The sequence below is a fragment of the Triticum urartu genome, chromosome 3A, assembly GCF_056163025.1.
Source record: "Triticum urartu cultivar PI428250 chromosome 3A, HENAU_Tu73, whole genome shotgun sequence".
NCBI lineage: Eukaryota > Viridiplantae > Streptophyta > Magnoliopsida > Poales > Poaceae > Triticum > Triticum urartu.
The window spans coordinates 2,803,410-2,819,289 of NC_141875.1; the positions used below are offsets into that span (position 1 = coordinate 2,803,410).

At 48.7% G+C, this 15,880-nt stretch overlaps 2 protein-coding genes and 1 pseudogene across 2 annotated transcripts; 2 read left to right on the forward strand and 1 right to left on the reverse strand.

The window, feature by feature from the left end:
- The first annotated feature begins 1,729 nt into the window (after positions 1–1,729).
- On the forward strand, positions 1,730–2,370 carry LOC147977547 (zinc finger protein 10-like). Its single transcript, XM_087516384.1, has one exon. The coding sequence runs from the start codon at positions 1,920–1,922 to the stop codon at positions 2,262–2,264; it is 345 nt and encodes a 114-aa protein (XP_087372510.1). The 5' UTR covers positions 1,730–1,919; the 3' UTR covers positions 2,265–2,370.
- Positions 2,371–6,373: 4,003 nt separating this feature from the next.
- On the forward strand, positions 6,374–7,016 carry LOC125547429 (zinc finger protein 2-like). The gene has a single exon (XM_048711291.2). The coding sequence runs from the start codon at positions 6,420–6,422 to the stop codon at positions 6,837–6,839; it is 420 nt and encodes a 139-aa protein (XP_048567248.1). The 5' UTR covers positions 6,374–6,419; the 3' UTR covers positions 6,840–7,016.
- A 1,850-nt stretch (positions 7,017–8,866) lies between these two features.
- On the reverse strand, positions 8,867–9,817 carry LOC147977548 (uncharacterized; annotated as a pseudogene).
- Positions 9,818–15,880: the final 6,063 nt, after the last annotated feature.

Here is a 15,880-nt window from a genome sequence, read left to right on the forward strand (position 1 = left end):
TTGTGATCCCATCAGAAAGAGGAAAGAAAGAATAAAGAAATAGAAAGTGGTCCGGGACGGGCTAAATTTGACGTGAAGGACTGTTGGACACATCTGAACTCTCTCATATTCTCCCTAGATATGAGTTGAGTTTGAAAGTTTGCGGACAACCAAGAGGACGAAGTGGAGGATCTGACTGAGTAGGCTTTTTAACTCGCTCTCTCTCCTGTCTGGGTACTGCTTGAATATTTAGGCCCTTCCCAGTGCCACATAGGTCAAAAAGTGATGTGACAATGTAATTAAAGAGGCGAGAGAACATTATGGTGGCTCCAGGAGGTAACGGTGCTAAACGCATGGACCTATGCAAAATGACTACCAACCAATGCGTGAAGGAGTTTAATTGTTATAAATAATTCAATGAAGGGAGCCTAGCTACAAAAGTGAAGCACCTATGCATTGGGAAGAGTACTTGCTAAGGTTTTTTAATGCATTTAGCACCTCATCTAAGTACCGATGCATTGCAAGTGACCTTAGAGATGAAGTGAGAGGGAGGGGTAAATGCTCTTACTCACTACAAATTTTGTCTCAGTGGTTTGTTGGACATAGGTTCACAAAAAGAAGAGCCCTTTTAAGGTGGTCCCTCTAACCTGACGAGAGGTAAGAGTACCTAGTTAATCTGAGCCACTGATTGTAGTAGTAGTGGGCCCATGTTTTTTTTACGGACCGACCCATGTGGGGATGAACCCTTCCGTGATGAACACTGACCCTGACACACGCCGGAGCAGTGTACAATTGATGAACTAGGGGCTGTTTAGTTTGTGATTATGGTTACCACACATTATCACACCTAGGATAAGGCAAGTTTAACCAACATAGATGCTTGTTTGGTTCAAGCCTTATTTTAGGAAAGACTTTTTATCACACTAGAATCCCACAACGCATACACTCAAAAGATATGACAAGATTTTTTTGAACTTGTCAACTTGTGGCTTTCATTTTATTGAATTAACCTTAGACAAGTTTAGCAAGAAGCGCGTGGCAAAATGTGGCATTGCAAGCGTGCAGATACCTGCGCCCCAAGCGAAGTGAAGCGTCTGTTGGCGATGCCTAGACTAGACACCCGGGTCCCGATGATCTGAATGAGTGTGAATCGACGACGACGATGACATGATTGATCGACGGCACCGGCCGCTTCTTTTCAGTCATGTCTATGCTTTCCCAGCTCTGCTGCTCAAGCTGCATGTCTGGTGTTTGCTTGCTCCTCGCATGCAAACAATATTGGGCTAGTGGAAATATACATCACGATGTCTGTCGTCGTTGTCGTACGTACAAATGTTCCTCTGTTATTGGACGCTAGCTAGCCAGTGCTGCTCGCCATGAGTAATGCGGCTCCCAGATATAGGAAGCGGTAGGATTCCATTCACGCATCCATCCATCAACCAGTGCAGTGACTGGCGCAACGTCAATCTAGCTGCCTGCCATGAGCCATCACTGTATGTAGATACTCCTTGAACCATCATGCACTCAGGTCGGACATGACATGCACCACTCAGGCTTGCATGGATCACTACCAAACTGTTGCAGCGGTACTGGAACATCTGTAGCCACGATCGATCCACGTCCACCAATGGATCCTGGCCGCGCCCTGTTGTACCTGCTACGTGTTCCTCCGTCGCTGGCCATGGCTCATGGGGAGTGCCACCCGCAATAACTTAAGTAGCACGCTGTAGCGTTCGAAACACATGACGCGCCATAGCACTGCTATAGTGTTTAGAAGAGGTTTGCCGGCATAGTGCGCCATGGCCACCATCTACGTGCAGCTGGCTATAAACCTCCCGTGCCGCACCTCAGCTCAGCTCGCTATGTCTATGCTAGAGTGAAAGCCATACACCGTGGCACCGAGCAACCAAGCTTCCCCTAGCTTCTTCTTCGGCAGACTGATGGAGGCTCAGGCTGCCCCTGCTTCTCTAGACCTGTCTCTGGCACTGGGCACCATGCCACAACCGTTACCACCACCAGCAGCTCCATCTCGCTCTCTTCACGCTGCTGGAGATGCCGTTTCTAGCCCTCCTGCTGGCGCCGGTTGGAAGGTCTTCTCCTGCCTCTTCTGCGAGAAGAAGTTCCTCAAGTCGCAGGCGCTAGGCGGCCACCAAAACGCGCACAGGAAGGACAGGGGCGCCAGCCTCTACCTCCCAGCTGCTGACCACCCCTGGCCGCCGAACACCGCAACGGCTCATCCTGAGATCGGCGACGAGAAGCAGCTTGATCTCAGTCTTAAGCTTTAGCTAGCGCGTACGTACGTTTTCTCCTATTTAACTAGCTAGTGTGTGTGCATGTGTTTATATGCACTAGACATCTCTGGTATGTACTGTACGTATGTATATATGAGAGAATGCTGCCCAGTTTGCAAATTTGAATGTACCCATGGGAAAAACCTTCCGTTCACTGTTATAAAATATTTTGGATATTTCAATACAAAGTATATATGGACAAAAATGAGTGAACAAACACACTAAAACCTGTGTACATACATCTAATTTACAAAAAAGTTAGACCATCTTTATAGTAAATGGAGGGAGTATATGTCATGTAACAAACCCCCATTTAAGAAAAACAAATCTCAGACCATGTTTGTGATTACTACGTTAGTTATTAAAATGAAAATATACTACTTTGCAGTAAAAACCCATTATACACATGAAAAAAAAGTGCTCCCTCTAATCATTATTTTCACCTATAAAATGGCGCTTATCGAAAAAGGCAAGGTGATACGAAACTAATAATTAGGCCAGGATGTAGGTGACGTGCTGACACAATGTTTTCTTTTCATATATTAAACAATCAAGAATTAACCCTTTGCCCATATTTCCTTGCAAACATCATCATTACTTGTCACAACTAAGGCATCTAGAGTGCTAGGTTGGCAACCTACTCTTAGCTCTGCCTGTGATTTAGAATTGCCAACAGAAACATGTTATACAGTGAAGAGCAAGCACTCTCCACATTATATCATGGATGCAACATAATCTTTTTCTTTTGTAGCTAGAACCTCTTTTCACATGTAATTTATCGAATCATATGCCCCACTACATTAAGATCCTTTTCTATTGTTTTCCTGTGTAAAAAGTGACGTTATTTTTAGTGTTATCTCTAGAAGTAAAATATTCACATTCCTCCAGTCATGCAACGGTTAAATTCAAAAGGTTTGCTTAATCTATGTTGTCTAAGATTTGTTACGTCTAAGTTGATGCCTTGAGCCATGTTGAGATTCACGGGGGATGGCGAGAATATTTTCTTTTCTTTCTATGAGAAAGGGTGTGATGAGTTAAGAATATTAGCTTAGAGGGATACGGACGTTGATATGTACTTAAAATAATTCAGTCAACTTACACATACCCGGACCAAAATTCTAACTAGAAAACATATAAGAGATGATGATATCTAAGTACAATAAGAAAACTATTTTATGTTTACCGTCATCGGACCATCTCCTCGTAGAAAAGAAGGCAAAACTCTTTCTTTTTATTTCCCTGCCTTCAAAATTTCCTTTTATTATTGTTGAGTATCGTCAAATCAAATCAAGCAACTATCATTAATATTTTTGCTTCGTTTAGAAAGGACCGAGGCCATCTTGCACTATTGTGCATGTCATAAAACACAGTAGGTAGATCAAATATAATACGCCGATTCATGCCCCCCCCCCCCCCCCCCCCCCCCCCCCGCGTGCGACTTGTTTCCCTCGGGCATTCAGACCATTTTCTCTACTCTGATGCCATTTTAGATGCGGTACCCCTGAGATGTGTTCTTGTCTGACAGAGGACACTTATGTATGACCTCTCTTTCCTAGATGAACCATAAAGCAACAACGAGTAAAACAAACAGTTAATCGGAGTTAAACTACAATAAAAAATTAAGCTAACACCCATACAATAACCCAAATTCCATCATGTTATTCCTACATAACTAAATTCATAATCCCTACCAACTCATTTCTGCCAACATGCAAAAATCATCTCAACATGCAACCATGCATGGAAATTTTCGTTCTATTAGACTACTTATATTTACCATACAACAATTAAATACAATAAACAAACTATATTTCTAGTTTCGGTATTCATACTATCAATCCAAATATTAGTATTCCAACAACCAAATTAGTTGAGATATAATGGAATCAATTTCCACATCCACACGCATGTATCGTCTGATAACATGATCCTTGAACATTTGCCGGGGTCAATAAAGAATAAACTACTCCCTCTGTTTACAAATATAAGACGTTTTTTTGGGTCTAAAAAGTCTTATATTTTGAGATAGAGGTACACTATGGAATGAGCCAGCATTGTCGTATGTCCAGGAGGCCAAGATCCAGCGAGCACTGCACGCACAATGGATGGATGCTGGTAGTTTCTCTTAGAGAAAGTACGATGTACACTATTGACGGAGACTTGAGCAGATCTATAGGTATATATGCCAGCTGAAGTGAAGTGTCTGTCATGGCCTGCATGCCCACACAGGCCGGGCCATAAAATAATATTGAGAGCTCGCCAGGACGTATGAACTGACGAGGACACGTCTGATCAGTGCATCTGGTTTTGGCCATGTATAGCCTTGCTTGTTATGTGCCGACATAGGTACATGAATAAACGTTTGTGCCCTTGGCCCCAAGAGGACAAAGGCAATATCACCTATATGACACTGATGTTGAAGAAGATCCTAATCTGATGGTGACCTCTGTGTGGTCTACAATTTGAAAAGTACAAGTGGTATATATGTCCGCCCGCGTGTCAACATTTCGTGTACTTGGGGGAGGTTAATTAGTCATGCGTCGTGTAGCTAGGATCATGTTGCCTGTTGTATGTTGTATGCATAATTAGTTTTCCTTATCGAAAAAGCATAATTAGTTTTGTCTGCACTCGCACATGTTTAGGTTTTCTTGTTATGTGCCGACATGTCGCACATGTAGCTAGCTTCGGTCCATGCCCCCTCGATTCCCCTAGCTAGATTGAAGAGGACAAAGAGAAGAACGTTTTTATGCTACTTATTAAGGTGAACATCCTAATCCAATGGGGTACTTTGTTGGGCTACAACTAGGTTTGTTTCCTTGTTGTGTGCCGACATGTGCCGACTAGATTGAGGAGGACAAATAGAAGAGAGTTATTATGGTAGTGATGATGAAGATGGTGCTACCGTATAACCGGCCTAGACGTGCGTGTGAATGTATTTCTGGTTCATCACGGTAATTGCGCTACGGTACATTACTATAGACCCACTGATCGATATTTCACCGGCAAATTTTTTTTGTACTAAGTTTGCCAAAAGGAATCTTGATTCGGTGGAATTTATTTGGTCAAGCGACACCCATTTAAAGTTAGATGTGGCTATAATTTTAGGACTGATTACCTTGTCATAGATCACAACTAGTAGCGATTCATGCAACCTCCATGAAGGGCCGCCGTACCCTCCCCCCCCCCCCCCCCCCCCTCCCCTCCAAAGCTTCGTCGTGTTTACCAATGTTTTCTCAAGGATTTGGAAGAACCACATCACGGAAGTATTTCACGGTTACCACCTCCCTCGCCACCGTTGACCCTGAAACATTGACGACAACGAGGTTAAATTTGACACTGTTGCTACTCCCGCTATCTTAATGAACCTATCCTCTGCTAGTTTTGGGTGCCATGGAAGCGTTTCTGGTTTAGCTGCCATGGAGCCGTTATCGTTGCCGTGGCAGCACTTTAATTCAGTTAGCGTTTCCTTTGGTTCTGTGTGTAGTCAAGCCCACGAGACGCGCTGTGTGCGATCCGCGGACTATTTGTAGGGAGTCGTTGGCTAAGTACTTGGTCATGTGGGATGGCACGAACCGGAACGAGTGCGTAGGCCGTAGCATGATTTAGTTCTGTTGAGAAATAAAAGGAGCAAAACAGAAAAGACAGCAACACTTTGCGCCGCAAAAATTCCTCTCTCATGAGCTGAAATCCATGGTTGAGAGGCGAAAATCGACATCCTCAAGAGCAGGATCCAAGTTTCGTCGTGAGTCGATCGGCCTCGCAAACCTAGACCATGTTTTAAAAGATTGTATTCGCTTGATCCGGCCTTAATATTTGGTCTAGTGGAAACATAGTTCAGGTTTGCCACACTTTTGACCTGTCGACAAAAGAATAAGGATCAACAACCCACGATGATCGATAGACAAGAATCACCAACAAACTGTTACTACCTCTGTAGCCATGATCTGCCTCGACGTCCCTCTCATGGGCTGGTGTTCCTCTGTGGTTGGCTATGGCTGGTGCCCCTCGCAATAGTGCGGCTCCCAGATTTAGCAAGTGGCACGCTTCCATCTATAAACTCCTCACTCCACACCATGACTAGCCGTAGGCTAGAGAGTGAAAGAAAGCCACACGAGAAGCTGGGCTGGCCTCCTGCAAATATCTCTCTCAATGGAGGCTGCCCATGGCGCAGCAGCATCTATGGACCTGTCCCTGACGCTGGCCCCCATGCCACCACCAGCACCTCCATCCTCCTCTGCTTCGGCTGCAGCAGACGCCGCTGCCGGCGACAGCGGCTACGGCCATGGCCATGGTGGTGGCGGCCGCGAAGAGAGATCATCGAGGCGGCTGTTCTCGTGCCTTTTCTGCGAGAAGAAGTTCCTCAAGTCGCAGGCGCTGGGCGGCCACCAGAACGCGCATAGGAAGCAGAGGATCGGCAGCTGGAACGCACACCTCTACCTCCAATCCGACCACGACGACCGGCCGGCCACCACGGTGGCAATGGCGCCAGCGAGATGGCCAAAGGCGCGCCTTGACGACGACGGCGAGAAGCAGATGCAGCAGCAGCTTGATCTCAACCTTAAACTTTAATTAGCTAACTCGTGTGTATCCCTTATCTTTGGCATCCATTTATGCATCAAGATCCGTGCAAACACATTTGTCTTTTTTGTTTCTCCCAAATGACACAACATATAAACTTCAAATTTTGCAGAACAACAACACATTCTAACTACAATATAGGAAAAAACTTTCAGATTTTTTCATGCATTTTAAATACTTGAAATAATATTTTTATTCAAAGAAAATCTCATTTTGTATATTTATATCATATCAAAAAATCTGAAAGTTTTTTCACACATTGATGTTCTAATGTTTGTTCGGTCTGCAAAGTTTGAAGTTCATATGTTGTTTCATTTTCGAGAAACAAAAAAGAGAAATCTTCTTGTTGTTAGTTAGTTGGAGAGTACGGATCTTAAAATAAGGCTGGAGGGTTGAGGATAAGAGATTCCATGTAGCCTGAGCTACGAAGAAACTTTGTGTTACTACTATCTTACTTTCAATCTTCTTATCCTGTGGGAACCAGCTACCCAATCTTCGTACTGTACTGTATATATACTTTAGTTTGTACTACCAACGGTCTTCCCCTAAGTCTAAGGTTAGATATTTATAACCACGATGGGCTAATTTCATTCCTATACGTCCGCTGATGCGTATCCGAGAGTCTGAGGGCTCATTTGTTAGTGTACATTTTTTTTTTGCAACTCAGTTAGTGTACATAGTCGTATCCCTCAAATAGTATGCATGAAATCTCAAGACTTTTCTCGAATTTTTTAGAGTAAAATTTGTTAGTGTACATAGTCTTTGTCTCAGAAAAGGAAAGATTTTCTTCACCCCAGGCCATGATAAGGGCAACTTCAATGCCGTGCTTCAAAACGCCTCTAAACATTCAGACATTAAGGTCCAAACACTTGTTATCCAACATCGTGCATCAAATGTCCGCAAACTGGTTCAGATGTCTGAATTCCTACAAATCAAAAACAACCTCGTGGGAGGTTTGGGGGAGTCTGGATGCCCGCTATGAAAGACTCCGACACACCATGCCCGCTCAAAACCCCTTTTCCAGATCCCTTTTCCCCACTCGGTCCCTTCCCCTTGCTTTGTATCCATACACACCAAGATCGCCGCTGCCGCTATACCACTCTGGCCGCTAGCCAGTTCTTGCCGAACCTCCAGTTCTCCACCCAGTTGCCTTGTACTTCGCCGTTGTTCCACCCTGGATCTGGCCGCAACCCAGGTATCCCCTGCCTTGAGGACGCCATCCATGACTGACACTACCTAGTCAGTGGTCAACTCGGTCAAAACCACCTCACTTAGTGAAAACCGCGAGGAGGGTTGATTTTTAGACCGCGTGATTAGTTCAGGGTCAAAAGCACGGTGTAGGATGACCGGTTTTGAAATTTGGGGTTTAATTCTAAAACAAGCTTATAGTTCAGGGTTGTAATGTGGATTTTTAGTAGTGGAAACATATATAGTTGAGATGTGGTTTTGCCATGCTTTTGACCTTTCCATAACAGAATAAGGATCAACAAATGCATGATATCGACAAGAATGACCACCAAGCTGTCACCACCTCTGTAGGCATGATGTACCTCGACGTCCTTCTGGGATCGTGTTCCTCGTGATTTGCTATATCGGTGGGTGGACCTTAGCAAGTGGTTCGCTTCCATCTATAAACATCTCACCCATGGCCAGCAGTAGGCTAGAGAGTGAAAGCCACAGTGGAAGCCGAGCTGACCTACAAATATCTCCCCATCTTCTCCAACGGATGATCCCCATGACGCATCATCTTGTTTAGAGCATCTCAAGCCGTTCGCCCCTCCAGGGGCTAGAAAAAAGCGCCGTTTGGGGGTGAATCGGCGGTAACTTCGGCGTGGAGGCGATCGGATACCCAGCCGCCGGCCCAGGTCGCCCCAGAAGCCCTTTTTTGAAAATGAAATCGGCCAAACACGACACAAAATTCGTCCAAACTCGAGGGTTTTTATTCATATTTAGACAAAAACTTAAAAACATAAACTAAAACTAACTAAAAACGACATTACTACACCGCCGCCCGCCTTCTACAAGCCGAGGAGCTTATAGAACCGGGTGTAGTTGACGCCGCCGCCGCCGTCGTCGTTGTTATCGTCGCCACCGCCGTTTCTGCTGCACCCTTGACCAGCGTTGCCGATTCCCGAGGGGTTGGACGGCCCGTGCGCCCCTCGTCGTCGCTGTTGAGGATGACGACGCCGCCCTCCTCGCGTTCGGGGCGCCGAGCTTTGATCTCCTCGAAGGCCCGATGCTGGCCGCTCCATCTGCTCGCGGACGTATTCCGCCTTCGCCCACTTGAGGGCGGTCTCGTCCTCGGCGGCCATGGCCTTGTGCTCCTTCTTCACGGAGAGCAAACCCGGCTCGGTCTTCGGCCTGACGAGGCAGTAGGAAGAAGGAGAGCGGCGGCCGCCCTCGTTGATGACGAGGGCGCCGCCGCGGGTGCAGTGCCCAAGTGGCGTCTCCTGCGGCTCTGGCTTGATGGGGTGGAGCGTCGATGAACCGGAGGAAAGAAAGCCCAAGCCCGACGATGAGGAGGTCGCTGTCTCCATTCGCCGCGGCTTCGAGGAACTACCGCGGCGGCGAGAGAAGGACATGAGTGTTGGGTACTCCAGGCGCGGCGTATTGCCGGCCTTGATGTGCTCGTGGACGGCTTCGAGGGTGCGGCCGGGCATGCCCCACCGTTCACGCCGCCCGTCAGAGTTGAGGCGGCCGCGGGGCAGGACGGCGTTTGTGGAGACGACCTGGTTGGTGTGGCGGCGGTGGAAGTACATCGTCCACAGCGTGTGAAAGTCGGCGGCGTACCTCGCCTCGTTCCGCTTCTTCTCCGACAACGACAACTAGATGCGCGCTATCTTGGCGCGCTGTTCAGCACTGGTGGGCGCTGGGGCGCCACCGGTGCTCAGCCTCCACGAGCCCGGCCCGCCGCATGTCCGGGGGCGCCGGTTAGTCGGCCTCGTAGAGGAGGCACGCCTCGTCCTCATCCGTTGCCTGGGAAGCGCTCGGCCATTGCCTATCGACGGTGGAGAGAGGGGGAGAGAGGGGCATCGAAGAAGTCGGCGGCGCGAGGGGGCGCGAGGGGTGTCGGTGGCGAGGGCTTGTGCGTTCAATGGTGAGGGAGGTCGGCTTTTATAGCCATGGGTAGGCGGTGAGAGGGCTGCCGCCATGTGCCGCATGGCAGGAGAGGGCGGGACGTGCGTCATCGCGGCCTCACTGCGCAGCCCGTGAGGCATCAATGGAAGGCTGACCGGCGTGATAGCGCGGCAGCCTTGGCATTGATTCCTGCAGGAATCGAGGCGATGAGGACAACGCAGATGGCGAGTCGCTGACTCGGCGGGCCCATTTCATTTCGCGCCAAAAAATGTTTCTCCCGGCGCCCCTGGGCGACCCCAGCGCGCTGGGTTCGGCCCGGGTCCGCCAGCGCCAAAATCGGCCCGAGACGATGAAATGGGGGCTTCTAGGGACGCGACTGGGCCGGATTTTCGATGCTGGCGACAAAAATGGGCCTGGGGGGGAGGGGGCTTGTCGGGGGCGTGGCTGGAGATGCTCTTAGACCATTCCCTTACGCCGGCCTCCATGCCTCCACCATCACCAGCAGCGCCGCCTCCTTCCTCCTCTGTTTGGACTTCAACAGACATCGCTGCTGGCGACAACGACTATGGCCATGGTCATGGTGGTGGCGACGGTGGTGAAGCGAGAACATCGAGGCAACTGTTCTCATGCCTCTTTTGCGAGAAGAAGTTCCTCGAGTCGCAGGCCATAAGAAGGAGAGGGTCGGAAGCTGGAACACCCAACTCTATCAATAAGTCGACCATGACTACCCGCCGGCCACCGCAACGACTAGAGCGCTGGCCAAATGGCCAAACAAGCGCATTCACGACAGCGGCGAGAATCATATGATGTTGCTGCTGCAGTTTGATCTTAACCTTGGCCTCGATAGCTGGTGTGTAAGTGTTTTTTTAAAAAGGAGGATAACCCTGGCCTCGGCATCAGGATAATGCAGGCAGCCATATATTACTAAAAGTGCAAAATCCAGCAGCCGAACACTATCAACCCGGAAATAAATCGAAAAACAAACCCTGAGACCGTATACCTCGCGATAGTACCTCCCCCAGATAGCCACTAATCCCTATGATACAAGACACAACATAAATGAAAATATACAACTCCTAGGCTGCGCCTTCAAGAAGGAATCACCGCACGTGCGCCGACGATGGCGAGTCCACCACAAGGTTGAACTCCGGATTCTCATGCCTAAAGCCAAGCTTCAGTCCACCACCTTCAGCAAGGATACGACACAGCGCGCGACGACATAGTTTGATCAGAGATCTTTTGTTTCCACCGGAGTGCATAAACTCATCGCTGAAACCGTCTGTATCATCCGCCCTTATCTGTCTACCAACACCTTGGTAGCCGGATACATCTGGAGGAGACAACAGAAGACAAAGATGTCTCATACCACCTGCCTCCCGCTACAGTCGCACTACCTTCGTTCCGACAGCAACAGGCTAAACATGACACCTCCGCTAGAGCCACGGTGCATCAGCTGCCGGTAGCAGGCATGACTTGATGTCTCCATATAAGACACCGTGCGTAGCACCCGCCGGTAGCGCATCCACCCAACGACAGGCACCGTCCGACGACTCCGAAAGAGGCACATGTGTCACCCGTCGAGCAGCATCTAACCCGATCTGTTGATGGAAGAGACATCCCATACAACCACCAGCCACAGAAGGCCGTCACCACCTCAAGATCCAGACTCCCCCAAACGGCCCCGGAGTCTGCTGTGGTTGAAGAGGGGCTGCCGCCCCGATTTCGGGCGCTACAGGGAGCACCCACCGTCGCGCCCGCCGTTGTCATCACCCATACAACATAAACCACAACTGCGATCCCGCATCATGCGCTGTCGACGCCGGAGGAAGCTCCAGCCGCCATGAGCGTCCTGCAACATCCCCGGGTGCGGGATCCCAAGATCCGCTGCCACAGGCGCCGCCAGGAGGACCCACAATCTGGCCCGTCATCCCAGGCAGAGGAGACTCCACCACCGCCATGTTCGGATCCAGGCCGAAGTCGCTGCCGTGTCCGGCAAGACCGCATCCGGGCCGGACGCTGCTGCCGCCACCGGGAACGCCCAGCCCCACCTCCATCCTCTCGCTATCTCACCCCGCATCACTACAAACGCCTCCAGCAGGAGCCACCGCGCCGCCATGGATCGAGGAAGAGGTCGTACCTCCACGGATCTGACGCCCTTGTCACTGTACATTCCGGAAAGGAGGAGCAGCCCTCAGCCGCCGCCATCGAATACATGGGCTCTGCCCGGCGCTGTCCCCCGACAGCGGTGGAGGGGAAGGAGGGATGGGATCGAGGCGGCTGGGGGTTGCCCCCCCTCCCCCCCTCCCCGATCGCCCTGGAGGGGCGAGCGACGAAGGTGTACCGGTGATATCGTAAAGAAAAGGCTGTGTAAGTGTTTACTATCGTCCTTTTAATCTTCTTATTAATTATTCTCCTTGAACTACTTAGCTAGTGTGTGTGAGAGAGAGAGCACTAGACTTACAAACCTACTCCACTTAGCTACTCACTACTCACATGCATACGTAAGTATATACGCGGATCCGGATGGAGGTACGTACGCATGTTTGTACTGCACTGTACATATACTTTGGTCTGTACCACCTACGGTCTTCCCCTAATTCCAAGGTTATACCATGGTCAACAAAAGTATAGTGTTTTTGTCTCATTAATCTGTTGGATATATGTTCGCAAAAAGAAAGAAAAATCCGTGCTCAAGTTTTGCATCTTTTGCTTCCATGGTCATCATGAAGCTGCTCGTTTAATTGTGTAGTGTTTTTGTCATTGGTTGCTGAGTTTTTAGGGACCTGCAATTCCCCTTTTCCCATCCTGCGCGAGGTTGGGCTTTCTATACTACTGTTCTGTTTGAGGGTGGAATTGTCAGCTAGTAGTGATGCGGTCTGATCCTGGTTTAGATGGCTTTCCTTGTCGATGTCATGAACTATTTATCAATTTCAGTCAAATTGGGAGCCAGGCTTTTTCATAGAAAAAAAATGTTTTTGCGCCTATCTGTATGTCTTTTTTTTTTCAGCACTTTCACGCACCATAATGTTTTTCTTCAAACGTTAGTTTATACAGAAAGCCTATAGCTCATAAAGAAGAGCAATTTTAACATGCTCCCTCTTATCTCTCTTTTGACATGGCATGTAAGAGGGAGCATGTTAAAAAACCCTCCCCAAACAACAGAACGAGGCCACCTACGGACGGGCATGTATTTTTACTATCCTAGGTGGCTTCGTTTAGAAAAGAACCAGGCTACCTTCTACAGGATAGCATCCTAAACTCCCCTCAAACGGCCGAGCGACCCGCCTGATCACTGATTGGTCACGAAATTTCGTCCCGGTTGGGTGTCTCAAACATGCCTCAAACGTCCGGACAGACCGGCACCTCTCATATCCAGCCCAAATATGGGGCGGATATGCGAGCGCCTGGGTGCGCTCGCTATGTCGGACCCGGCCCACGCTGGCCCACCCGACCTCACATATATTCCCCCTCATCCGCTCACCGGATCAAACCTAGCCACTTTACTTCAATCCCCCCCTCCCCCACTCCCCCCCCCCCCCCGCCACCCAAGCTCATCTCCAGCGGTCTCCAGCGTCTCTGGCATGGCGGGCAGGGGATCCAAATCCTTCACCTCTAGATCCATCGACTCCGAGCTCATCCCACGTGGTCCCAAGGAGGAGATGGCTGTCCGGCTTGCACTCCGCCGCTCCCGGGAGGAGGCCCGCGCCCGGCAGCGCTTGGACTCCTTCATCGGGAATCCATTGCATCCACCCAAATGGCGCATGGCGCTATGTGTGTCGTAGCAGCCTCGCCGAAGGCGGTGCGATCGGTTTGGCGTCCAAACACGGCAGTAGACGCGCAACCCCTCCGTTGGAGCGCCGAGCATCGGGACGCACCATGGGCCTCATCTGACAAGAACATGGCACAACATGCCCGCTATGCGAGGCAGCAGGCGTGGGAGGCGGCGGCAGCCCTCGCGGCGGTGGACGTAGGCGGAGTCACATTCTTCGGCATCGTGGTGGATGTCGCCGGCTCGTCCCAGGACGAATCCATCATCGATCTAATGTCCACCGGCACCATTCAGGTTTCGTGCTCCGACGAGGAAGAGTAGGGCATGGGAGACGCCGACGCCTTGAGTCCTGTGAGCCGGCTCATGTTCCATGCCCTACTCTACCTTGCCGGTGACCGGATCAACACTCTAAGGAGCGCAACCGGCTGCCGGACATGGCCACAGCAGAACCGGGCGAGCTTCGGTTAGATTAGATTTCATGTTGCATGTAATAATATGAATTTGAGATTTCTAATTTGAGATGTCCGATTGTAAAATCAAATATTTAAGGCGTGACCAGTCACTGTGCGTAGACGTGCCCGATCGCGTCCGCAGGATTTTGAGGGGTGGGATTTAAGGCGCCTGGTTGTCGATGCTGTCAAAAGGACTTAGAGCATCTTTAGTGGCTAGTGTATCCCATAGTCTAAGCCAGATATAGACCATCAGAGGCCAAAAAACGTCTCCAGCGGCTGGTGTATGGCGTGGTCTAAATTTTAGACATCCATCAGACTAGCTACACATCGTCTATATTTGGACTACCGAGCGAGGATGTCCAAACGAGAGATGCTCCTCGTGAGCTCTCTCCCGTGCCAATCCGGAGCTGTTGGAGACGAGAAGGACACCCGCGCCACGTTCAAAATGTAGCCGTTGGAAATATAGACTACCAAATTTAGACAATCCACTGAAAAACCGAAGTTGTCTAAAATGAAATTTTTTACACCATTGTGTATGTGAAAATATAGACTACTAAATTTAGACAAGCCACTAGAGATGCTCTTATATTTTGGGAGGGAGTAGTATCATGCATGAATCCATTGCTAGCGCTGATAAAATAAGTAGATGAGCCAGCAGTGCTGCCGTACGTCCAGCGGTCCAGGAGGCCAAGATCGAGCACTGTATGCACAGTTGATGCATAGTACTTTTCTTAGAAAGGACGATGTATACTGTAGACTGAGACTTGAGCCAGCTGAAGTTGGGTGTGTGTCTTGGCATGCATGACGGGACAGGCCGAGTCATAATTCAGACCTTGTCAGGACGTACGAACCGACGACGACACAACTGATCACTACGTTTGTGGAGGCGCGCCTTTTGGCCATGTATAGATTGAACGAAGAGAACAAAAAGAAAAGACTTATATATTGCTAATGATGTTGATGAAGATCCTATTACAGTGGTGCGATTTTGTCCGGACTACAATTTGAAAAGTATAAGCAACCTAGTCATACGTGTCGAGATTTTGATGGTACCTCACAATCTTTTTTCTGTTCGGAAAAGGCTCGGATCTATTATAAAGTTCACCAACACTACAATGCATCCCAAACATTATAAAGATTGCATTGAGGTTCTTGGATCTGAGCGACCACTATTGCTGCTAGAACGAGTCACTGCCATGTTCTTGTCGATGCTTTCTTACTAGAGCCGGTTTCTCCTTTTCAATGACAGTCGAGAAGTTTTTGTGCACGTGCGCCTAAGGTCCAACACCTCGGTGTCATACTTGTCGCCATTGAATCCTTGAGTTGATCCGAAGCGTCTGACACATTGTTGTCAGAGTAATGACTCCACCATGTCACGTTACTACCAACGTGATCCACGTCCCATAGCTATATTTTTTATTATAAGTCTGCTAAAATAAAAAATCAGATGTGAGTAGCTTCTCAGTAAAAAAAATATTTTAGACAAGCAACACATAGCAAAGCTTGGCTAGCTAGATAGGCATGTTAGTTCAAATTTTAATGTAAGATCAGGTTGTATGTTCTAACAATCTGATACTGCTTTACTAACTATAAAAAAAATGAATAACTGGCAGTTATTGGCAAATATTTCCTGTTTCAAATCAGACTAGATTTTTGTGATATAATGTAATCTATAATTGTTCGGAGGTGGATTTGAACCACTCACTCCCTTTTGATTTCAAGTCCAAGAGGCC